General features: G+C 46.9%; 1 protein-coding gene across 3 annotated transcripts in view; it reads left to right on the plus strand.

The window, feature by feature from the left end:
* The first annotated feature begins 246 nt into the window (after positions 1 to 246).
* Positions 247 to 24,776, plus strand: part of ELMO2 (engulfment and cell motility 2) — a 47,309-nt gene continuing 22,779 nt past the window's right edge. Inside the window, exons 1-8 of one of the 3 annotated variants that reach the window (XM_026652641.1) lie at positions 247 to 276; positions 13,558 to 13,692; positions 13,825 to 13,865; positions 14,353 to 14,425; positions 14,837 to 14,887; positions 15,861 to 16,042; positions 18,256 to 18,355; positions 22,584 to 22,735. In XM_026652641.1, coding sequence (XP_026508426.1) covers positions 13,615 to 13,692; positions 13,825 to 13,865; positions 14,353 to 14,425; positions 14,837 to 14,887; positions 15,861 to 16,042; positions 18,256 to 18,355; positions 22,584 to 22,735 — 677 coding nt within the window. In that variant the 5' untranslated portion in view covers positions 247 to 276; positions 13,558 to 13,614. Of the gene's footprint in view, positions 277 to 13,557; positions 13,693 to 13,824; positions 13,866 to 14,352; positions 14,426 to 14,836; positions 14,888 to 15,860; positions 16,043 to 18,255; positions 18,356 to 22,583; positions 22,736 to 24,776 lie in introns of those variants that run through there. The other 2 variants (XM_026652642.1, XM_024196726.1) reach the window with 2 other exon arrangements.

Consider the following 24,776-nt stretch of genomic DNA (forward strand, 5'->3'; position numbering starts at 1 on the left):
GGTGCCTGGGTGAGCTGGGGGGCCGTTGGGATAGGAGGGCTGGGAGCGGGATGGGGGATGTTGTGGGGCTGTGGGTGGGTGGATAGTGGGGAGCTATGCCTGGGTTGGGGGGCTGGTGCCTGGGTGAGCTGGGGGGCTGTTGGGACAGGGGGGCTGGGAGCGGGATTGGAACATAAGAACGGCCGTACTGGGTCAGACCAATGGTCCATCTAGCCCAGTATCCTGTCTACCGACAATGGCCAATGCCAGGTGCCCCAGAGGGAGCGAACCTAACAGGTAATGATCAAGTGATCTCTCTCCTGCCATCCATGTCCACCCTCTGACAAACAGAGTCTAGGGACACCATTCCTTACCCATCTTGGCTAATAGCCATTAATGGACTTAACCTCCATGAATTTATCCAGTTCTCTTTTAAACACTGTTATAGTTCTAGCCTTCACAACCTCCTCAGGCAAGGAGTTCCACAGGTTGACTGTGCGCCGTGTGAAGAAGAACTTCCTTTTATTTGTTTTAAACCTGCTGCCTATTAATTTCATTTGGTGGCCCCTAGTTCTTGTATTATGAGAATAAGTAAATAACTTTTCCTTATCCACTTTCTCCACATCACTCATGATTTTATATACCTCTATCATATCCCCCCTTAGTCTCCTCTTTTCCAAGCTGAAAAGTCCTAGCCTCTTTAATCGCTCCTCATATGGGACCCGTTCCAAACCCCTAATCATTTTAGTTGCCCTTCTCTGAACCTTTTCTAGTGCCAGTATATCTTTTTTGAGATGAGGAGACCACATCTGTACGCAGTATTCAAGATGTGGGCGTACCATTGATTTATATAAGGGCAATAATATATTCTCCATCTTATTCCCTATCCCCTTTTTAATGATTCCTAACATCCTGTTTGCTTTTTTGACTGCCTCTGCACACTGTGTGGATGTCTTCAGAGAACTATCCACGATGACTCCAAGATCTTTTTCCTGATTTGTTGTAGCTAAATTAGCCCCCATCATATTGTATGTATAGTTGGGGTTATTTTTTCCAATGTGCATTACTTTACATTTATCCACATTAAATTTCATTTGCCATTTTGTTGCCCAATCACTTAGTTTTGTGAGATCTTTTTGAAGTTCTTCACAGTCTGCTTTGGTCCTAACTATCTTGAGCAGTTTAGTATCATCTGCAAACTTTGCCACCTCACTTTTTACCCCTTTCTCCAGATCGTTTATGAATAAGTTGAATAGGATTGGTCCTAGGACAGACCCTTGGGGAACACCACTAGTTACCCCTCTCCATTCTGAGAATTTACCATTTATTCCTACCCTTTGTTCCCTGTCTTTTAACCAGTTCATGGGGGATGTTGTGGGGCTGTGGGTGGGGAGCTGTGCCTGGGTTGGGGGGCCGGTGCCTGGGCGAGCTGGGGGGGCGTTGGGACAGGGGGACTGGGAGTGGGAGGCAGTGCCCAGGATGGGGGATGTTGTGGGGCTGTGGGTGGGTGGATAGTGGGAAGCTGTGCCTGGGTTGGGGGGCTGGTGCCTGGGCGAGCTGGGGGGCCGTAGGGACATGGGGGCTGGGAGCGGGAGGCAGTGCCCGGGATGGGGGGGAGGGGGAGTGTCAGTATTGTTTATAGCAAAGTGCCTCAGTACAGGGAGCCTGCTGGGTTTAACCGGCTACCATGAGGGGAACTGGGTACTTCAAGGTAGTTGCAAGACGGAGCTGGGGTCTGGGGGCCTTGCTGAGGACTGGGTGCCAGGTGGGTTGAGGGAGTCCCAGCAGGGGTGTGGGCATTGCTTGTGGTAGTGTTCACTCAGTGCTGCCTGGGCCTTGCCTGGCTGAGCTTGCCTCTATGCAGTGCCAGTGCCACAGAATAACCCTTTGGGCCCCACCTTGCCCCGTGCTGGGTCTGTGCTTTCCTTGAGGTTAGTAACCTTATGTTTCTGTAGCACTGTCCATCCCCATGGATCACAAACCAGAAATGCAGCCACATATGGGGGAGGGCCTGGCACCAGTTTCACAGCACCACTGATCAAAACTTTAGAAGGAATTGGGGTAGGGCTAGAAAGTAGTTACCTAAGTTAGGATTGGGATAGGACACCAGAGCTTTGGTCTTTTCTCTTTAAGAATGCACCCACTGCACCTCTTGAGTGGACCAGAGGGAAGATTGTCCGCCACCACCACTTCCTACAGCGTCTAGATGTTTCTCAGAGATCTCTCATCACAATACCAAACAAGCCAAATCCTATTTATCTTGTAAGATTCAATGTGATCACAGTCTGCAGTGGTGTGGCTGGAATTCTTATCTCACAGTGAGCCTGAGTTTGTCCTACCTGACCTATGCTTTTCCAGGTTTTCTTGCACGTGTGCGCACACACTCTGCACCATCCTTAGTTTCTTTTGCAAATTGCCTCACTGTGTGGTTCAGTTATTTGGTGTTGTTTCTTCCTTTGGGTTAAGAGCAGCCATTCTGTCAATTCTTTGCCAATTTCTAAGCTGTGTATCCTATTGAGAAAGTGCTTGAGAGAGCTCAGAGCTCCTGCGTGCCAGCCTGGGCCTGCTTGATTTATGTGGAAAGCTCCAACAGAGCTATTGAAAACCACATAATACAGAGCCTGCACTGCTAGAAGTTTATCGTGCACCATTGATAACAATTGCTGTTAGTAAGATCTCTCAGCAGCATTGGACACAGTGACCCATGGCATTCTCTTTTTCAGACAGAAGTCAATTCTTGGTCCTTCAGGCCTGTCCCTGGCTTGATCTGAATCTTTGTTGTCTAAATGTTTCCTGTTGCTTTCACAAAGTCATTGGAGCTCAGAATCTGTTTTATTCTGTGGTGATGTCTCTCAGACACCTGTTTCAGATCCTCACTTGGGGTTGTGTTGACATGTTCCTGTTTAGTCCCCATTATATGGAAATATGCAAGCCACCTTTCCATTAATACACGGACAATATTCAGTTATACATCACCTCACACTCAGATGATCAAGGTACACGTCTGTCTTTGTCTTGTAGTTTGTGTAGCATTAAGCAATCATTGGTGCATGATTTTATTAAAGCCATCCATAATAAACCCAATGTTTTCCTGATAGTATCCAAGTCTTTGCAGAGAGTCACTTTTGTAATCTCATTTGATAATGCCATTATGACTCCATTTTAAAGTATTAAAAGTCTGGAGCATCAGATTTATCAATGGGCCTACATCTGCAGTTAATATTGCATTTTGCCATTTGAGGAATACCTGCAGGCTGTGACTGTTGCTCAGGGCAAGTGAACTACTGTTGTTAAATGCTCTTTGTCTATCTTGATTAGATTTGATATTTTTGTTTTTTGGGACTGCAGCCTATCCCCTGTCTCCTCAGCATACACGTGACACAGGTCACACACATTATCCCAACTGTACAGTCCTGAGTCTGACTTCCTGTTAGGATATCTCCATATATATTATCTCCTAGAACTGGAAGGGACCCCAAAAAGTCATTGAGTCTAGCCCCCTGCCTTCACTATCAGGACCAAGTACTGATTTTGCCCCAGAATCCCTAAGTGGCCCCCTCAAGGACTGAACTCTCAACCCTGGATTTAGCAGGCCAATGCTCAAACCACTGAGCTATCCCTCCCCCTGAGGGTTTAATTTTCAAATACATTTAAAATTCTTCTTTTCACAGCTCAGTTCCCTAGGGGAGCAGCTTCAGTCTAATTGGTCAGTATTAATTTGTTCTGTGTTCTGAGCATTAGCCTGCCTTCTCAATCAGCAGAATATTTAGACTGCTTTTGAGATGGATGATGAGAGCTATATCCCTTGCCTGTGGAGTATGTTTCCGGCTAACAATCCACAGTTCTTTTAAATATGGCAATTGATGAAGTAGATTTAAAGAATGCCGTATTTGGTGCCATACATCATTATTCTGCATCCCTGAAGCTGTACAATGCACAGCACTTGCTCGGAGAAGTTTTTGGGAGGCAGCTTTTTAAGATGAATTTTGTACCAAACTCCAGGTTCTGCTGACTCATCTTACAGCATTTCTCTCCTTGCCCATCTGTCTGGTTTGTATTGTTCTCTTTCTTTTTCTAACTCTCCTCCCTTTTTATCTGTGACTAGGTATCTGCATCTTTCCTATGAAGTATTTTCTACCCAATCATCTTGCAAGAGGCAAGTTAAAACAACCACATCAGAGTATAGATTTATTGGAATCAAGTGTCATATGAGAAAGATTTTTAAGAGGTTTTTAAGGTCAGGCTTGACAAAGCCCTGGCTGGGATGATTTAGTTGGGGATTGATCCTGCTTTGACCAGGGGGTTGGACTAGATGACCTCCTGAGGTCCCTTCCAACCCTGATATTCTATGAAAGATGCCCAGTGCAAACTTCTGGTTGTCATAATATGCAGCCTCTCTGAGAAAGTTATAAGGGTGCTAGGAGGTAGAGGGACACAGAGGAAGCTAAGTCTAGAACGTGTATGAGATGAGTTCTCTAGAGAATAAGTATGTTTCCCTTCGTTTCTTTCTGGGTTGAGGTGAGGGAGATGATGTGGGATACTGGAAGAAAGCCTTAAGGCGGGACTGTAGTGCAGCATAGGCTTTCTCCAACTACCTTGTTTTTCCCTGCCCCTACTCTGCTTGGACAAGAGAACAATCTGTCATGAGTTTCCCTACTAGTCATATCCTCACCCCTTTGTTGTAGGGAGCTTGTTGTCTGTTGGTAGTGCCAACTGGGGACTTTCTGAGAATTGCCTAGTACGTTATACCACGTCCAGGGATTTTCAGAGGCTGGAGCTATTCATTGTTTGGGGGCTTCAGCCATGTGGTTTCTTTTCTTGTGTTGCTTTTTTCTTCCTCCTCATTTTTATTCTGTGTGCAACACACTCTGCTTTCCCTCCATAAAGCAAAGGAAGCGGAGCTTTTGAATAGGAGAATTAATTCTATTTGGAGTGTAGCAGTCTTCTAGATTTGCTGCTTCCCAGAGCAGGAGCCTTTTGAACAGAGTATTGTGAGCTTCTCTGCTGATTGCCTTTGCGCTTTAGCCTCCCCTTCCGTCACTGCTTTATTTGAAGACATTTCTCCAGTGAGGTACCTGCGCATAGTAAATTGATCTTTGATTAGTTTTGACGAGGCTCTTATCTCCCCACAAGAAATTGTAAATCATTGTGCAGTCGCGGAGTGTGTTGTAAGAGACTAGTAACTGTCTGATAATAATAATCACACATAACATATCAACCTGTGCTGCTTCCCGAGAGTTTCAAAGTTGAGATCTTACTGGATATAGCTGAACTTCCCTTAACTCTGCAAAACTTCATTCCAATTTAAAATACAGCATCTCTCACCTGTGGGGTCATTTTTTGTTAAGCCATACAGTGAAGCCTGTTTGTTTAATAAAGGTAGTCTCCCAATCCCCTGTATTTAGGTGCTGACCCAAAGTATTGCCAGTAGAGTATATTGAGCCTTGCTTCTCCTGCATTAGAAAGCTTCTTCTGCTGAGTCGTTGATTTTTGTGGGTCTCTTGAGTGATTTCTCTGTATAGCACATTGTTATACTTGTACAAACCTTCCACTGACTATTTCATAAACTGCTGGGATTCTTCTCATGCTCTCTGTCTGGTCATTTCACCTTTGATGCTTGTCTGTCTTCCTTGAGTGGTCCCTGTACAGTCTGTAGCAGGACTGTTCAAAGGCTTTGAATAAGTTGAGTCCACTATATATAATACATACATAATTGAGTCCACAATATACACAACTATACATAAGGAGTAGTGTTCCTGAACTTTATTTTAGTTTTGTACACGTCTCTTACAAAAGGGGAAATAGTTTAATATAATTTCTGGTGACATATTTGTAAAGTGCAGATTTACTGAAGGCATTCTCAGTCCAAACTGCAGATGTGGCTCAGCTCTCTCTGGGAGTTCTGCAGTGATCTCTGTAGTGCTGCCTAGTTGTAGAGCAGGAGATCTATTTATAACCCTGAGAATTTCCCCTTAGTGTTGAATCGTTTCATCTTAATTTGCACTTCCACTTCCAGAATGACCCACGTTCCTCACAGGATGAGAAAAGGAGCCAGAGACCTATAGAACACCTCACAGCCTTACCCAGCATTTTGCTCCACAACTCTTGCACATAATTAATCCTATTTCCCTCTACATCCCAGTATGAGTTTCTTCCCTCACAGTCTGTGAATCCTGGAGGTGACGTCTTTCTGTGGCAACTGGTAATGAGGTCCCAAACGCAGGATTGTGATTTCCCTGCAAGAAGTGGCAGAAGAGGAAGGAGGAATATTATTCAAACACAAATCTCTGTTCTAGCTATAGTGAAACCAGGAGAAGTGGGGAGGTGTCTAGAAATATTAGGAAAGTCAGTTCCCTACAAATTCCAGCTCTTTTCAGCTTGTCTTCTGTTTGTCCTTCTCTCTTGTATTCATATGAGCATGTGTTTCATGGCCAGGATACATTCCAGTTAAATTAATTGTAGCTATAATAGTTACAGGACTTGCACGCTACAGATTTAGACAGTTGAGGAAACCTTCCTTGAACCTGCTCTACCTCTCTTGATTGGGTCTTGCTGTGCATTTAATACTGGCCCCAGTTAGTCAAAGTGGGGTTGGTCTGGTTGTTTGTTTATGGGAGCAGTAGTTATTTGTTCAGGGAGCCCAGGCTGGGGTCTGCAACAGGCTCCAGGCCTAACCCTAGCCAAGGAATACCTGCCCTTAGTAACCCTGACTCTAGCCAGGAGAGCCCTACCCTTCGTAACCCTAACACTAGACTGGGGGATCCCAACAGGCTTCAGGTGTTTTTAGCTCTCGCTTCCTATGACTAGGATTTCCCAGACTTTGGGGGCCTGGTTAGGTATTGACTGGAGAGCAGGAAATAAGGATCCCATGTCAGTTGTGGGAAGTTTTCATCCCTGCCTGTCACTGGCCTTTGTGGATGAGAACCTGCATGTTAGGTCCCACAGGCTTGGAGTTGTTATGGAAATCATGCATTGTCTCTGAGGACCTGTGGGGTGGTGCTGCTCCTTGTACCCTAATCACAATAAATTTAGATAAAGACTTAATTCCTGTGTCTGACTCTGGCTGCTGCTGCATTGTGACTCTCTGATAGGTGAGGCTTCTTGAAGCTGTTACTCAGGAGACACAAGAAGTGAGGCTGAGTCTCAGTTTGTCTTGATGGGTTCTTCCCCCTCTTTGTTAGAAAAGGGGGATGAGGAGAGCTCTGTAATGGATTTCTCCAGTTGGAGGTGCAGAGTTTCCCTGCCTCAGCAGGTTTTCTTGGGTCTATATTTCAGTCCTCACCCTTACTATCATTGCAGTTTACTGGACTTTAAGGGAATCCAGGCTTCAAGGCATCAGCCCCTTGTCACAGTGGTCAGGAAGGGCACTCCCCTTATGTGTAGGTAGTTACTCGTGCGGGAGATTTCCTTCTTCCTCTGAAATAACCAGGATTGGGGTTTCTTACAGAGGGCTTAAGGCTGAGTGCAGTTTGGATCTGGACATTCAGGTGTCACGCTTTAGAGAGAGACTCATTTTTGGTAGTTTTGAGTCTGTGGCTCTGGGCACTTTAGCATCCTCCTGCCATTCGGAATTTGGTTCTGAGTTCTGGCATCTGTTTCACTGTCAGGAAATGAGACCTGTGAGAAGAGCACTTTTCTCAGTGTGTCTGTATTGCCAAAACTCCGTAATTGTGATTAACACACTGTAAACTATGCACAGAGTTTGCTTTCAGTATTCCCAGCCCTCTCTATTGGTCGCGAGATTTCAGCTTGTGCAAGGGACTGAGACTTCTTGCTTTGTTAGGGAAGAAGGGGCAGTCCAACTGTCCCAGGGATCTTGAGGGTCTCCACCTTCATTATTCTGTGTGCTGTTAGCTGTCTGGTCATCCCTTGTTCAGGGTGCCCTCATGGAAATGCCCGGATCTGTGCTGGATTATCTGGCTAACAATAACAGTGTTTCTTTCTGGGCCTCTGCTTCAGGAGAGGCTTTTGCATTGAGAGGAGCAGGATGGATGGGACCATAAAGGTGCCAGTAGCAGCCTAATTACTCAGGAGAAAGGCTGGAGACCATTTGGCTAGGCAGAGTTGTTATGGATACTACCCTCAACAGCCTCAGAACTGGTTATGTGGCTTCCTTCCTAGCCAGCCTGGGCTGTCCTTTCTCAGATATGCCTGGGCCCGAAGCATCATTATTCTGTTGCTCCCAAAAGGCAAATGATATGTCAGTATTTCCTACATGCCCTGGTATGTCCCAGCCATGGAACAATGTGCATCCCTGCTTCTGGCAAGGTTCATGGTCCCTAAATTCTCTGACCTATCCAGCTCAGACAAAAGGACCCTGCTGCAGGAGCAGGGCTCAGCCTGCAGACTGCCCTGAGCTTGGAAGTGACACCAGAAGCATGTCAGAGCTCCCCCGGGACATATTTTCACAATGTTAACATAACGTCTTGAACAGCTTAGGCCCAAGCTGAAGGTAGGAGAGAGCCGGATGTTTGCCTTCTCCAGTGAGAGACCGGGAAGGGTTAAGACAAAACCCTACCATAAATGGGAGAACATTAACACACAGGCAGCGGCAGCCCATGGCAACAGGACAGTGGTGTGCTGAGGCAGCATCTTAAGCAGAGAGTGAGAGGGGGGTGCTTTTATCCAGCGTTCTCTCTCTGAACTGGTCCATGGCTGTGGTCTGCAGCACTGGGCTTTTCTAAATGCTTCTCTAATTGAATTCTCAGGTGAGTTTTAATTCCTTCAGGTGATTCCACGGGAAAGTCTGAAAGAGGGGACTGTGGCAAGGTGTGGATATCTTGTCTGGTGTCCTGTCCTGCAGGGACATCCTGTTCTGTTTGTTATCCCAATGAGGGAGGTGGAGTCCTGATCCAAAGGGAATCCTGGAGAAGGATATCGCTCCGTCCAGTGGCCCCGATTGTGTTGCCTCAGCATTAAAGGGGTGAAATAGCAGACATTGTTCTTGTGCTGGAGAGAATGGACCTGGCAACTTTTATCCACAGTGCTTGGAATTGCGATAGGCTTTCCAGCTGCTTTCTTGTCATGTTGTCTGAATGGCCTGGTTCCATCTAGCTGGGCGTGTGACTCCTGTTGAGGTTTTGTGTTTCCTATTCACTGCGGTGCCGTGCTGTCTCTGCACTTATGATCAGTTCCTTCTCAAAGCATAGGTGCTCAGGCCGGCATTCCTGTGGAAAGTGGAAGATGTTCTGTGTGTATCTTTGAGCTAAAATCAAGTGCTGTGCCAGTTTAATATCAGATCTATCCTTTGCTGAAGGGCTCACACTCCAGGTGCCCTGTGAAATCCTTCCTGGGTATGTGATGTGTATACCAGTGTCTCTGGAAGCCGTGCTGGCGCTCGTGCTGCACCTGCCCTTCAAAGACCTCTTAGTTCCCCTGCAGCTTTCCATTGAGCCCTCATGATATTTTTTTCTTGATGAAATAGCAGAGCTTTCTTATTCTGAAGGTGTTTTCCAGATAATGCTGTTTGATTTCCGTGGCAATCATGCGAGGTTCCTCCATTTGTGGAGATCTCACTGATTCAGTCCATGCTCCACTCCCATCAGAGCAGCTGTTACGTGTGGGTTATACTTGTGAATGGCAGGGTTTAGCAATGCACTCTGCACCCAGAATATTCTGTTTTTCCATGAGCACTTGTTCCCCTTCTGTTGGAGACACTAACTGGGAAAGCAAATGCCAATCAGCATTCATTGTTGGAATACCTATAGCTGGGCCTTTTCCTGCCTAACCCCAGTTCCGGCTTGCAGAGCAGATGTTGCCTTTTCTGTTCTACTAGTGTTGCTATAGGATCTGAGATTGTACATCTCTTATTTCAGAGAGTTGGGTTTTTAAAGGAGCTGGTGTAACCAGAACATGGCATGACTGAGTCACATGTGCGTCATCATAATAGGCACTTTTCTGCATCAGTTGTTTTCTTCCTCTCTCTGTCACTAGGCATTCACACACAGATCCCACTGACTCCTAGGCTTTTGGGAATGGATGCTGGAAATAGAGGGAAAAGCCATGAGGTGCAGGGCTGGTTATTCGTTGCTACAAACGAGGAAAGAGTTGATTATTGTGGAGTACCAGGACCATGCTGTACCACATCCCAGGGCTGGTAATGGGTCATGCTGAGTGTTGGGTTTGGATCCTAGAAAGGGGAGCGAATACCCAGGCTTGTATGGGTTGTGCTGGGTTTTGGGTCTAAATCCCAGCTACCTGCTGGGGAGCAGGTGGGATGGTGGATTGGGCCAGTGCCAGTTCTGTTCTATGAATGGGAAGGATGGGACTCCTGCGTGTATGTCTGTGTGGAGAGCAGCGATCTCCCTCCTGGAGGTTTTGTTGGCTGAAGCCTCAGCTTGTTTTAGAATTCAGGCTTCGCAAGGCCTTTCACGCGCTGAAGAGAGACTGCAGTTGCTGACAATAGTATGTTCAGCAGGCAACTTCAGTGGCGCCTTCTCATTGTAGCCTACGGCTGCTTGCTTTCGGCTCAAGGGCAGGGGTGTCACTCTGATCTGATGGATGCTTGGGGGAATTTGCAGGGGTACTTGTTGGAGCATTAAAATTGAGCTTTTCCAGGTCCAGTTGGGAAATGCTGAGCTGACTCCCCACGTTCTCCATTTCCGCATCCAGGAGCACTGACCCTCTGCCCAGTGATTACAGAGCCCTGAATCAGAGGAATCACAGGAACCTGGCTTTGGAGCCAGAACATTCCACCAGCGGAAGGAGAACTGCAGTTAGTGTGCTTAAGCTGGGGGGGGTGAGGCAGCTGGCTGGCTCTGGGTGGAGCAAGGCTGTGGGCTGGCTGTCAGGTGGTCAGTCAGGGCAGACAGACCTCCCTACAGAACGAAGGCTGTGGATTAGCATGCCTTTTCATGCAGTGATTCCCAACTCTAGGTGGGAAGCGTATGGGCAGTACTGTCCTACAGCATCCCTTCAAAGGATAGGCCATGCACACGTATGTCTCTTGATAGGCTCACCTGCTCATATAGAAACACCCTCTTCTGTGCAGTGGGATGTAGACCAAGGCCCTGGGCCAGGCGGGCTTCTCTCTTGACCCCCATGGACCTGGTGTCTGCCCATCAGTGGAAAGTTCTCACAGGCTTCTAGGGAAGTATGTTCCTAGCAGGGGTTCAGCCTGGGTCAGGAAACCACTGCTGCAAAGACTGCCAGCATCTCTTCAACACTCCTAGTCTACATGTCCTGGCCTCCACTTCTTTAAGAGATCAAGGAAATCATCCTCATGCATTCATCTTAAGGCTGGGTTCCAGCTCTGCAGGTGGCTGTGGCATTGCCTCTCAGTCTAGTAGTGGCAGGGGGCTGCCCCAGGTTCTGGCCCCATGAAGAAATCACTTTGTACTCCAGATGCTTGTTACCCATCTCCTGCCAGGTCTTGCCTGTGGGAAAGACACCTCTGTGCTGGGGACTGATTTTTCAGGCAGCACCTGGTCTTTTCCTTTGGGGAGAGGCTGTTTTTTCTATGACAGTTCAGATCTCACATAGGCTGTCTGAAATCTCCTAGCCTGAGAGCGAATGGTGGAGCTGGAGCCCACATCACATGTGGTTAGTGACCACAGCCCTGTGGGAGGGAGACAGGCAGCCTCCAGCCTGCAAAAGCAACTGTATTACAAACTGAAAAGAGAGGAACCAAGCAATAGCATCTCACTGAATTGCAACCTGCCACTGATGCAGCACAGACTTGCATGCCAGATGCCACAGGGGATTGAACCCCAGACACCATGTGACATTCAGGCCTGGGCAGGGCCTGACTCCCTGGCAGCTGCTGGGTATAACCATAGCTCTGTCAGAAGCTCACAGTTCAGATGTGTCCGTGCCTGGCATGGTGATGGAGCACAGCCGCACTAAGGGTGTGGGATGGAGATGTTGCTGTGGCTCTGTCTAGGAACCTGCTTGTGTGCCTGGTGTGGGTCAAGAAGTTGACGGTTAAGTCTCTTTTCCTGACAAGCTGGTGGTTATTAATGTCTCTGAAGCATGTAACCTCTTTCAAAGTTCCCATGTCCCCAGAGCAATGGGTGCAGTTTGCAGCTGCTCGGAGTGGGAAAGGGCCTAATGCTCAGTCTGCACTTTTCCCCCTTCACCCACACTTTCTCTGCACTCTGATGGCAACTAGGCTCCGTAAGCTCCTTATTTCTCTTGCACCATGACCCAAATACAGACTGGAAGCCTGCGGTAGGAGTTAGCAGAGGGTTTTGTTGTGAGTGTTATCCTCCTGCTCATAGCTCTGCAGACATAGTGACAGCAAGTCCCTAACCTCTGTCACCCAGGCTGTTTTGGCAGAGCAAGGCCGGGGGCTCGCTGCTGAGACCTGCAACTCCCCAACCCTGCTCTTTTCTCAGCATGAAGCTGTAGCCTGGTAACAAGTTAATTTCTCACCTGTTTTCTGAAAATCATTTCTCTCCTGGGCACCAGCCCCAGCTGCACAGTTGTGACTCTGGTCTGTTTGTGTTGCACTACCCAGCCACTGAGGCAAGCAGGGAGTGGGCTGGGGAGCCTCCAGTGCTGCGCAGACAGGAGTGGGTTGATATAGCTATTCATCTCTGTAGGAGGGCCCAGGGCAAGTGTCTCTGAGTCATTTCCAGCTGACATTTTCTTTGCTATACTGAGTGGTTTGGTCTCAGTCCACTAGGAGCTGGATGATGTGTCCAGTACACAACCACCACCACAATTCGCAGTTCTTGGCCTCCTCAACAGTCCAGGACTTAATGGGTCACGGAGACCCAACTTGCCTCTGGGGCCATTCCAGTCAAGGCTGAGAAGTACTTGTGGGTGTGGAATCTTGCCGTGCTGTGACCTGTGTTATACCTGCCCTCTCGCTCTCTGGGGCTGTTCCTTTGGCTCCTTCAGCTGATTGAAATATACTTGGAAATGTACAAGAGAGAAATCTTGTCAATCCTGTATGAGCATCTTGAGAGTCATTGAAAAGGAGATAAAATGGGTGCACCAGGCCTGTATGCGCCAGGGGCCAATGCCTGCTGCTAAGGCATAAAACCTCATAACGTAAAATACCATACTCTGTAGAAAGGTACCCCTGACCTCCAGCTGGGAGAACATTTGAGGAGTCTCGTCCTAGCTCAACACATTTACAGACTCAGGCTATGTCTACACTACATCATTTACAGCTGTGTTGCTGTAGAGCTTCTGGTGAAGATGCTCTAAGTCGACGGGAGAGAGCTCCCCTGTTGGCTTAATAATTCCTGCCTCCACATGAGACAGTAGCTATGTCAGCGGGAGAAGCTCTCCCGTTGACATAGCGCTGTCTACACTGGCACTTAGGTTGGTGTAACTTATGTAACTGCTGTGTGTTCATTTCATGAAAGCCCCTGGTAGGATGGACCATGTGGGACCTTTCACTCTGACTGTCAGCCAGAGGTTTCGTAGGAGATGGGGTAGAACAACTGCCATGTAGGGCAACACTGGTGGGTGCGCTCCAGAGACTGCCTGGATGTTTCCTATCCAAAGGCCCAACGCTGCTTCGCACGAGATGGTCCTCCTGTAGGCGCTCAGGTGCTGTGGGGATGGGAGCAATATAGGAACCTAAATGGATCGAAAAGAGCTGCTCATCATCTCCCCTTTCAGCAGGTTTGGGGGTGGATGCTGTCTCCCCCATCTCAGAAGGAACTGGAGTAGTCTGGAGCCATGCCACCGCCCGCGGACATTGTTAAAGTGGCTGTTGAATGGCCTGGAGCCAATGCCCAGCTGCTTGAAATAGACCAGGTGAGAGTTGGGTGCTGAGTGCAGGAGAGGGACTTGGAGCATGGTGCTGAACGTGGGGAAACGGAATCATAAAGCTTCCCCTTGTGGCTTGGAGAAAGGGTCACTGCTGAGCACTCTCTCTTTCTGTTCTAGAAAAGGCCCCTGGCGTCTGTTATCAAGGAGGTCTGTGATGGGTGAGTCTGGCTTTCTGGAGGCCCTGCTGCAGCAGACCAGTCACCCTGGTGGGCCTGGCCTTTCGCATACCCTACCAGATGTGCTGTTGGCACAGTGTGGACTGCCTCCCTCCAGGCTTCCCACCTGGGGGCAGGCCAGGGCTCTAGCTGGGAGCGTGAACTCCTGGGTGACGGGATCCCCTGCTGTGTATGTTTGTGCCCTGGTACTCAGGGCTCCTGAGGCTTGGCTTGGCCTGGCCTCCTCTAAGGTTTCTGCAGTCCAGGCCTTCACAGAGTTTCCCTCAGCTCCTGGTCTTATTCAGGCTGAGATCCCACCTTCTCCCTCCTCTTCAGGAACCACAATCTTCTCATTGGGGCTTCTCTCCAAATCTCCATTTCTTTCCACTTGGAACAAGCCACCCCTAGTCTGAGTCCTAGCCCTGGACATAGGTGGTGGCCTGGTAGAAGGAAGAGACAGGGCCTTATGTGTCATCCTCCCCCCTGCCAGGTGGTCGCTGCCAAACCCTGAATACTATACCCTACGATATGCAGATGGGCCCCAGCTGTACATCACAGAACAGGTCAGTACAGGGGGATGGTGTGATGGTCCCCAGGGAAGGGGTTTGAAGGAGTCTGTACATTGGCCAGCATTGAGCTGAAGCTGTCCCCATTACTGGGTGGGGTTTTGCCCCACCATTCTTCTCTATGGCCACTAAACATGGAAACTTATATTAACCAGTGCAGTCCCAACCCTTCTTCCCCTTTCCCCTACACCTGATTGGGCACAGTTGTCCCATGGCCCAACTTCCCCTTCCTCCCCACAACTTGCTTTTGGACACAGGGACCATATGGTCCAACATAACTCCTTTCCCTACGTGTGTGTTTGTGTGTGTGTGTGTGTATGCGCACACATAGATGCACAGGGCCATGGCCAACTGCATTTCCCCATCACCACCTCATGCTGCTCAGATATTTCTCTTTTCTCTTTGCAGACTCGTTGTGACATTAAAAATGGGACCATCCTGCAGCTGGCTGTCTCCCCGGTATATGCCTTCCTTCAGCTGTCTCCCTGCCATAGGCTCGTTCCAGCCACTCAGCGCCCTGCTTCTCCTCCCAGTGCTGGGCCTACTCCTGCTGCTTGGTGGACTAAACTGAAAGATGATGCTCACTATGAGCAGCAGTTTAGCCCCAAGCAGGAAGAGCCAGCTTTACTGATTTACTTACAAGAGAAAAATAAATAGTTTGAGTGACTTGACCCATTGGGTTGCATCCCTGGTGAGGTGATGTAACCTCACAATTTCACCCCATTAGTTCCTCCTGCATCTCCACTTCTCTTGTTGCATCTTGTTTTAAATTAGAGTTTAAGTTCCTTGGAGCAAGGCCTGTATGTTCCTGAGTGCACAGCGCCCAGCACAATAGGGCCCAATCCTGAATGGATGCTGGAGACTACCACAGTCACATAACAGTAAAAATAAATACATTTTAAAAAGCAGCTTACACAGGGATCGCTTGTCCTCCTTTGAAATGCAGCCACCTGTGGGATGGGAGATGGCAGCTGTTTTTTAACCACACAGCAAAGTAGCATACCAGTTTTGTATGAGAAGTGGAGAAGAGTTCTATCTCCTTTCAGTGTGAGGACAGATGGAAAAAGGAAAAAGTGGTGGATGCATTAAAAAGCTTTAGAGAGATTTTTCTTTGGAACTAAAAGGTCTTTTGGGGCCTCATATTTCTTATGGTTCCCACTTTCAATGCCTGTACCTGCTGGAGTGTGATTGGGTGATTTATTCAGCATTAGAAACGAACACTTGACCCACCTGACAGTTGGCTGTAGTTACAGCTGAGAGCAGCATTCCTGATCCCAACTCAATCTGCCTAGACAACTGGTTTCTGTTCTGCCAGTTCCAGTAACCCTTTGGCCTTGCTGTGTTCCTTCTGCCCATTGCTGCATCCCTGGCAGAGGCTCAGGAAGTGTCAGCAGATCCATGAGTAACTGGCAAGATCTCGCCTGTCTCCCAGTCCAGGGCAGCACGACAGCTGATGGAGAGGACCCAGTCACACAGTATGGAGGCCCGACTGGATGCCATGAAGGAACTGGCTAAACTGTCTGCAGATGTGACTTTTGCCACAGAGTTCATCAACATGGAGGGCATCACAGTGCTGACGCGGCTGGTGGAAAGTGGCACCAAGCTTCTGTCCCAGTAAGTATTCCTGTACTCCGGACTTTTGGAGCAGGGACTGGTGGGGGTGAGGAGGCTGGGGGTGCAGCAACAACTGCCTTGGTTCCAGCAGGGATTAGAATTTTTCTAAAACATTTGTTGACTGTTACAATGTTAAACTCAGGGTTTTATCTCTGGCAACTGCCAATATAACAATCACCATGAAAAACATTTATTAAACACACAGAAAAGAGGAGAAATCGTTACAACTGTTGAAACTTAAAATATCAGGGGAAAACTTAATTTTAACAGTCACCCTCATTCCCTTCCACTTTAGTTATCGAGTCTTTTAGAAGTCTTGCTCATGCATCTTTAGATGGTTTTAAAAGATAGTGTTAAATGTTCTTGCTGGGGAAAAGTCAGCAGTATATGGTCTTGAGTTGTAGAAATTGGATCCCATTCCTTTTAAGACCAAATGAGACAATCTGGCGCAAAATGGAAAAGACAGGAATAGCAAAAAATAGGACAGAGTTTTCTGTCTTGAAGTTTGTGTGTTTTTCTTGCAGTCTGGCTGCTCAGAAATTACAGGTACAGCAGGCACATGCCCCCATTAGCCACTCAAAAACCTGGCAGACTTTTTCCAGAGTGTATTGGCATAGTTTATAGCTGCTTCTCAGGGTACAGCCGAATTGCAAAAGGTGGAATTGTTGTGGCTGACTATGCCAGACTCTTATTAGGCAGAAGGCAGGAAGAGATATATGGGAAAGAGGGGAAATATGGTGGGAGAGGTAAAATGACACACTAGAAGGAGGTGATAGCAGAAACCTCAGGTCCAAGTCTAGCTGTTGATCAGGATTCAGCTCAACCCAATAGAGAGGGTGATGTTTTTTGGTTCCCATTCCCAAACCCTGGCTCTGATCTGGTCAGGACATCTTTCACCATCAGGACAATGAAAGCCCAGGGGTGTGATGGTTGATTTCTGGGCCTCAACAGGTGGAGCAGAGGGGTGTGTGGCCGCAGCAGCACTTAATGGTGCCGCTCACTCCCTTTCTGCCAGCTGTCCAGGTCACAAGTGTAGCTAGTTGCCAAGTAACCCCCAGCAAAGCAGTGCACACAGGGGGGTAGCAACCCCGTCCCATCCACAGTTATCAAAATACACATCCAGTGATTCCACATATGACCATTTCCAGAATCCCATAGCTCGTTGTCAGCCTGTGACCTCCCCAACAGTCTTGGAGACCCTGAATCCCAGCTCTTTGTGTTAAACTGATACAAACTGAATGTGTTTGATCTCCAACTTCTGCTTTTTTATATACAGTTTTTATAACAGATCGATCTAAACTTTTGTTGCCTTCCACCTGCTTTAAATGACTTAGGATACAGGCCTCTGCGCAGCTGATCTTGGGGTCTAGGGATCCTGTCCAAGGTAGAACAGCTTGTCAGGTTGTATTGGAGAGATGGGAAGCCTTACACGGGTATTTGTCCTGTTGGGTCTTGCTGGAGCAGCTTTGCCAGGGTGCCTCTTTAAGTAGAAATGTGGGACCCAGTCAATGCAGAGGGTTATTTACAGGGACATGGATGGTGTATGTCACTTAATACTAATAATGCTTAGCATGCATAGCACTTCACATGAGAGACCCGATCACTTGAGCCAGGTCTGGGAGCACTGCAGAAGCCAGTCCCATGTCCTAGGGATAACTCTGTACCTTGACATACAGGAGACCTAGCTGTGAGAGCTGGGGCTCGGAGCATTGCAGAGGCAGGGCAGTGGAATATCTTGCCTCTTAGGGTACGTCTATACTTACTTCCTGGTCCGGATGTAAGCGATCGATCTTCTGGGATCGATTTATCGTGTCTTGTCTAGACACGATAAATCGATCCCGGATCGATCCCGGAAGTGCCTGCCGTCGACGCCGGTACTCCAGCTCAGCGAGAGGAGTATGCGGCATCGACGGGGGAGCCTGCCTGCAGCGTCTGGACCCGCGGTAAGTTCGAACTAAGGTACTTCGAATTCAGCTACGTTATTAACGTAGCTGAATTTGCGTACCTTAGTTCGAAGTGGGGGGTTAGTGTGGACCAGGCCTTAGTAATGAACCCTCTGGCCAGTTGAGGGGCTGTGTTGAGCAGATGCTTTGGCTGGAAGACGGGGGGCGGGGTGAATCTTGTGAAGCCACAGCGTTTGCTGAGTGGCTTGTGTCTTCTGCCCAGGCTGGTTTCTGTGTCTCCTGTAATCACACTCCCCTTCGTCCTCTCAGTTACAGCGAGATGCTGGCGTTCACCCTGACTGCCTTCCTGGAGCTCATGGACCATGGCATCGTCTCCTGGGACATGGTCTCAATAACCTTCATCAAACAGGTGTGGCTCGAGGAGAAGGGGGAGGGGGTGTTGTGTGAAGCAGTAGAGGTGTGGCATAAGGGGGAGGAGAGTTGCATATGGTAGTGGGAGGAGTGAAAAAGGGAATGTGGTGTGGCACACACATGACATAGAAGGAGGGGGAGAATGGGGCAGGTGTGCCATGAGCGGGGCGGAGATATGGCGTGGCCTGTGGGGAGAACAGAACATGATACTGTGGGGGAATTGGGTGTAGTGTGGCATGGGGCAGGGAAGGAGACATGATGTGGAGGAAGGCCTGGCATAGAGTGGTGAAGTAGGGCACGTGATGCACACACATGGTGCAGGTAAGGCGTGGAAGGAGTGGGAAAGGAACAGCTTAACTCCAAACATTTCCCCAGTGGGTTTTCTGCTGGAGGCTTGTCTCTGTGGCAGTTTGTGTCTGGAGTTAGCAGAGGAGGTGGAAAGCTTTCCTGCTGACTATTCAGACCCCACCTGCAGCTCTAGCACAGCCCACCCCCCGCAGTGTCATTGTTGCTAGCAGGGAGTGTTACAAACACCCTGCTGACCTGAATTCTGGTTGGGTTCTACTCCGTTCAGGAAATGGGTCTCTGTTCATGGTGGTTCCTGTAGATTCATGTTTGGTGATTGCAGCTCCTGGCTCCTGCTCACCTGGGCAGACAGGACACAGCAGCAACCAACAGTGTTATAGATGCTTGGATTCTGCTTCTGTCTGAGCTCTAAGCCCTGCTACACTAGATCACTTTTGGAGGCAAGGCTGGGATCAGAGTGGTGGGCAGGCACAGGAGCCAGGAATCAGATTATAGCCTGTGTATTCTGTGGTCATGGAATCATCCACAGAATTGTGCTCCAGAATCTCAGCTTTCAGTTAAAAATAAAACTGAGTTTCTAGCCCTTGTTATTGCAGAGAAAACATGACTCTAGTGTAGGTACTGCAGTGCTGTCTTTCTAAGTCTGGGGACAGTTTGAAACAATAACTCCATAAGACACAAGAACAGAAAAACGACTATACTGGGTCAGACCAATGGTCTATCTAGCCCAGTATCCTGTCTTCCAACAGTGGCCAATGCCAGATGCTTTAACAGGAATGAACAGAACAGGGCAATTTATCGAGTGATCCATCCCCTGTGTCCAGTACCAGCGTCTGGCAGTCCAAGGCTTAGGGACATCCAGAGCATGGGGTTGCATCCCTGAAAATCTTGGCTAATAGCCATTAGTGGACCTATCCTCCTTGAATGTATCTAATTCCTTTTTGAATCGAGTTATATTTTGGTCTTCACAACTTCCCCTGACAACGAGTTCCACAGGTTGACTGTCCATTGTGTGAAGAGGTACCCCTTTTGTTGGTTTTAAACCTATCTATTAATTTCTTTGACCCCTGTTTTTTGTGCTATGTGAAGGAGTAAATAACACTTCCCTAATCACTTTCTCCACACCATTCATGATTTTATAGACCTCTATCATATCCTCCCTCAGTCATCTCTTTTCCAAGCTGAACAGTTGCAGTCTTTTTAATCTCTGCTCATATTGAAGCTGTTCCATACCCCTAATCATTTTTGCTGCCCTTCTCTGTACCTTTTCCAATTCTAATATATCTTTTTTGAGATGGGGCAACCAGAACGGCACTCAGTATTCAAGGTGTGGGCCTACCGTGGATTTATATAGTGGCATTATTATATTTTCTGTCTTCTTATCTATCCTCCATCCTGTTAGCTTTTTTGACTGCCTCTGCACATTGAGCAGATATTTTCAGAGAACTATCCACAATGCCTTGAAGATCTCATGCTTGAGTGGTAACAGCTAATTTGACCCCATTGTTTTATATGTATAGTTGGGATTTCCAGTGTACATTACTTTGCATTTATAAACATTTAATTTCATCTTCCATTTTGTTGCCTGGTCACCCAGTTTTGTGAGATCCCTTTATAACTCTTCACGGTCTACTTTAGACTTACCTGTATTGAGTAATTTTGTCATCTGCAAAGTTTGCCACTTCACTTTTTACTCCATTTTTCCAGCTCATTTAGGAACATGTTGAACAGCACAAGTCCCAGTACAGATTCATGGGGGACCCTGCTATGTAACTCTGTCCATTCTGAAAACTTACAATTTATTCCTACCCTTTGTGTCCTGTCTTTTAACCAGTTACTGATCTATGAGAGGACCTTCCCTCTTATCCCATGACTGCTTACTTTGCTTAAGAGCCTTTGGTGAGGGACCTTGTCAAAGGCTTCTGAAAGTCTAAGTACACTATATCTACTGGATCATCCTTGTCCACATGTTTGTTTGACTCCCTCAAAGAATTCTAATAGATTGGTGAGGCATGATTTCCCCTTACAAAAGCCATATTGACTTCTCCCCAACAAATCATGTTCATCTGTATGTCTGATAATTCTGTTCTTTACTATAGTTTCAACCAGTTTGCCTAGTACTGAAGTTACCGGCCTCTAATTGCCAGGATTGAATATGGAGCTTTTAAAAAAAATTGGGATCACATTAGCTATCCTCCAATCATCTAGTACAAAAGCTGATTTAAAGGAAAGATTACATACCACAGTTAGTAGTTCTGCAATTTCTAGTCCTGGGAAAATACTGCGCCAAAAAAATTAAAAATTCTGTGTCAAAAAAATAAAAATTCTGCAAACAATATTTTAAAATTCTGCAAATTTTATTTGTCAAAATAACACTAGATAATCATGCCAGTTTCAATTATTTTGGTAATTTATTTCAAAATACCTGTCAGCAAGTATGTCTGTAACAATACAGAGACACAAAAATTCCCACAGGAGTAGAGAGTTAAAGAAACCTAGTTCCTATTTCTCTGCCTTCTTTCCCCCCCCCCCCCCCCGAGCCCAGCCAGGGGCCCAGCCATGCCCCCCCCCCAACACAGCCCCCCTACCAGCCGGGGATCCAGAGGGAGAAACAGCCTGCTGCTGGGTCCCAGGCTTGTGTGGAGTTTCCTGCTGTCTCCTTCCCTCATGTGGAGAACTGCAGCTGTCAGGCAGGAACCCTCTAGCTATCTCTCTTCTCCCCCGTGTGAGCTGGGCTTTGCCGGCTCCAGCAGCCCCTGGTGGCCAGCAGTACTGCAGCCCATTTCTGTGGGGGAAAGGAAATTATGCACAAAAAAACAATTTCTGTTAAATTCTGCATTGCACAGTGGTGCAGAATTCCCCCAGGAGTAAATAATTTCATATTTAAGTTCCATCGGTGCTCTTGGTGAATACCATCTTATCCTGGTGATTTATTATTGTTTAATTTATCAATTTGTTCCAAAATCTCCTGTATTGACACCTCAATCTGGGACAGTTCCTCAGAGTTGTCACCTAAAAAGCATGTCTCAGGTGTGGGGAATCTCCCTCAAATTCTCTGCAGTGAAGATCGATTCAGAGAATTCATTTAGCTTCTCCACAATGGCCTTGTCTTTCTTGAGTGCTCCTTTAGCACCTGGATCATCCAGTGGCCCCACTGATTGTTTCGCAGGCTTCCTGCTTCTGAGGTACTTGAAAAAAATTTGCAGTTAGTTTTTGGGGCATTTGGTAGTTGGGCCAAAATAGAATCTGAAGGCTGCCTAATTATACTTTTCCACTTGACTTACCAGAATGTGAACCATAGGTGTAGTCCGGCCCATTTTAAAAGTCAACGTTAATTGTGTCACTGTTCCCTATCCTAGCAGAAACAACCAGCTTCCCAAACTGCTCCTATGCGTCTCTAGATGCCTAGATCTCCAGCTTCTACAATGTAGTTATTGGTTCTTGATACAAAATCCTGCAGCATGCTGCAAATAAGGATTGTAGGGATGTCAGAATCTCTTCTCTGTGTGGCAGGTGCAACGTGAGGCATGAGTGAGACAGTCTTATGCTAAGGAAGGTTATAGACCATCTTACTCCATAAAAGCAGATGACCAGGCCACAGCCTCTCAGAATTGGGGTAGTGTCCTTCTCACAGTTGCAGCAGCTGGACCTTCTGGGATTGTGGTGCACGTCACATGCTCCACACTGAGTGGGTTTCTCCTGCTCTGATGCAGCTTCCAGGAACAGTGTGACTCTTGCAGGCAGCTGGATGCAAGGTGAGGTGGTGCTGATTTTAAGAGTATGATGCAGTTGCTCCACTTCCTTCTGGTGTTCTGAGGCCTGCCTCCTCTGCCGGCCTGCGTCAAAGCACTTTGGTATCTGGTTTGTCACATAGCCTCTGTGGTGGGCATCTGCTGAGGTGCTGGTTTCTCTGGATTTAGATTGCAGGATACGTGAGTCAGCCCATGGTGGACGTCTCTATTCTTCAGCGATCCCTAGCCATCCTAGAGAGCATGGTGCTGAACAGCCAGACTCTGTACCAGAAGATAGCGGAGGAGATAACTGTGGGGCAGCTCATCTCTCACCTCCAGGTGTGAGTATCCAACAACCCAGAGTGGAGAGATCTAAAACTAAACTGAGATTTGTAAAACGTTTTTAGATTACCATTTTATATTAAAATTCATAACAGTGCTGTTTTAAATGGCATGACTGGTAGGGTGTCTTATCTGAACTTTACAAATCTGCTAAAGGCAAAGAACAAGAAATTGGAAAATTATGGCACTAATCCTGGAAATACTTGAGGACTTGAGTAATTTCCCTCATGTGAATAGTCTCACTGATTTCAGTGGGATTAATCATGTTATTAATATGCATGTGCAGAAGAGTTGGCAGGATTGGGGCCTAAAATTGTATTGTTAGTCAAAACTTTTCTTTTATAAATCCAAATGGCACAAAATCTTTTGCACTGTAAAGCAAAATTACTTCAGTGTTACCAATGAAATGTTGTTTAGTATTTCAGTACATTAACAAAGTTAAAATTTGTAAACGTGTATACAAACTCACAAACATTGATATTAACATGAATATTTCATAATGCAACACATTCAACTTTAATTACAATCCATGATCAAAAATCACAGGCCAGTTACCAAGGAGTCCTAATACACCTCTTCCTCGATATAACGCTGTCCTCGGGAGCCAAAAAATCTTACCGCGTTATAGGTGAAATTGCGTTATATCGAACTTGCTTTGATCCACCGGAGCGCGCAGCCCCCCCGAGCACTGCTTTACCGCGTTATATCCGAATTCGTGTTATATCGGGTCGCGTTATATTGAGGTAGCGATGTATTTGCATTCCCTGAGGATGCCCTCTGTGCTTTCAGAATTGCTTGAGGACAATCAACTTAAGGTCTGACAAATGCACGGCTACCTTCCTTGTTTGTGATTGGCAGCTGCAAGGTGGTTGTTGCAAAATTGTTTAATCCCATCAAGCCCACTCCTGCAGCTGGATCCACGTGAGCTGAGCACCATGGGAGTCAGTGAGGGTCCATGCATGTGCTGGGGTCTTCCCATGTGCATTGCGTGCAATATTGGGACCACAGCTGCTAATATGTTTTGGCATCTTTCTTTCCAAAACTTTTGAGAATAATTCTAGAATGCGTGTTACTGTGATTTTTCTTGCAAAGCTCTGCTTAACTTAACCATACTGACTACATTAATTGTCACAATGCTAATCACATGGCATCATATTTTCTTTCACCTCTGACTGGATTATTAGTGATCAGTCAAATATTCAGAGACATGTGGATGACTGGAGCTATTGTGCTTGTCACACAAGTAAGCAGCGTCTCCCTCAGTAGTGACTATAGCATACACAATAGATGCATTGTGCACATTACATCTAGAGACATTTCATCTCCTCTTGAATCACCTCATCCAGAAGATGTCCAGCCACTGCAAACCCTGAGGGAGGAGCATTGCCTAGTCGAAGCACTTGAGCTTTGATTTGTGGATATTTGACAAATTGGAAGGTGGTGCCAGTTGCCAATAGAGCTGGGTGAATAACTTATTTTGCAGTTCTGAAAAATGTAAAAAATACTAGTTTTGGGTCCAGTCAAACCAAAAATTGTGGAAAAAAAATTGGCAAATTGAAAAATCAATTTCAGGTTGAACTAAAAAGGTCTTTTGACCGAAAACATTTTTGGGGGGGCATTTTTAAGGGGATGTGGAGGTGATGGTGCATTCCTTTCTAACTCTTGACGCAGTGGTTGGGGCACGTAGCTTGGATGTGGGAGTCCCAGGTTCAGTTCCCTCCTCTACTTGAGATTTGAACATTGCAGGAGAGCACTCTAGCCATTGGGCTCTGGGATATTCTAGTCTGGGTCTCTCTCAGCCTTTCCTGTTGAAGCTATTCCATTGTGTAGCAATAACAAAATAGTTTTTGGAGCAGGGAATGAATTTTATAGTCTTACATTATTAATGATGAGGTTTTTTACTTGTTTGTATAATTAGTTTCCTAACAGTTTGTGGCATTTCAGGTTTATCTAGAGGTTTTTTTCTCTTAAGAAGCTTCAGCTCTGAAATGAAGCATCTCTGATCTTTGTTGGTATATTTTGTTGTGAGAACATCACAAA

Source organism: Terrapene carolina, unplaced genomic scaffold, assembly GCF_002925995.2.
Source record: "Terrapene carolina triunguis isolate 2854851 unplaced genomic scaffold, T_m_triunguis-2.0 Scaffold130, whole genome shotgun sequence".
Taxonomy (NCBI): Eukaryota; Metazoa; Chordata; order Testudines; family Emydidae; genus Terrapene; species Terrapene triunguis.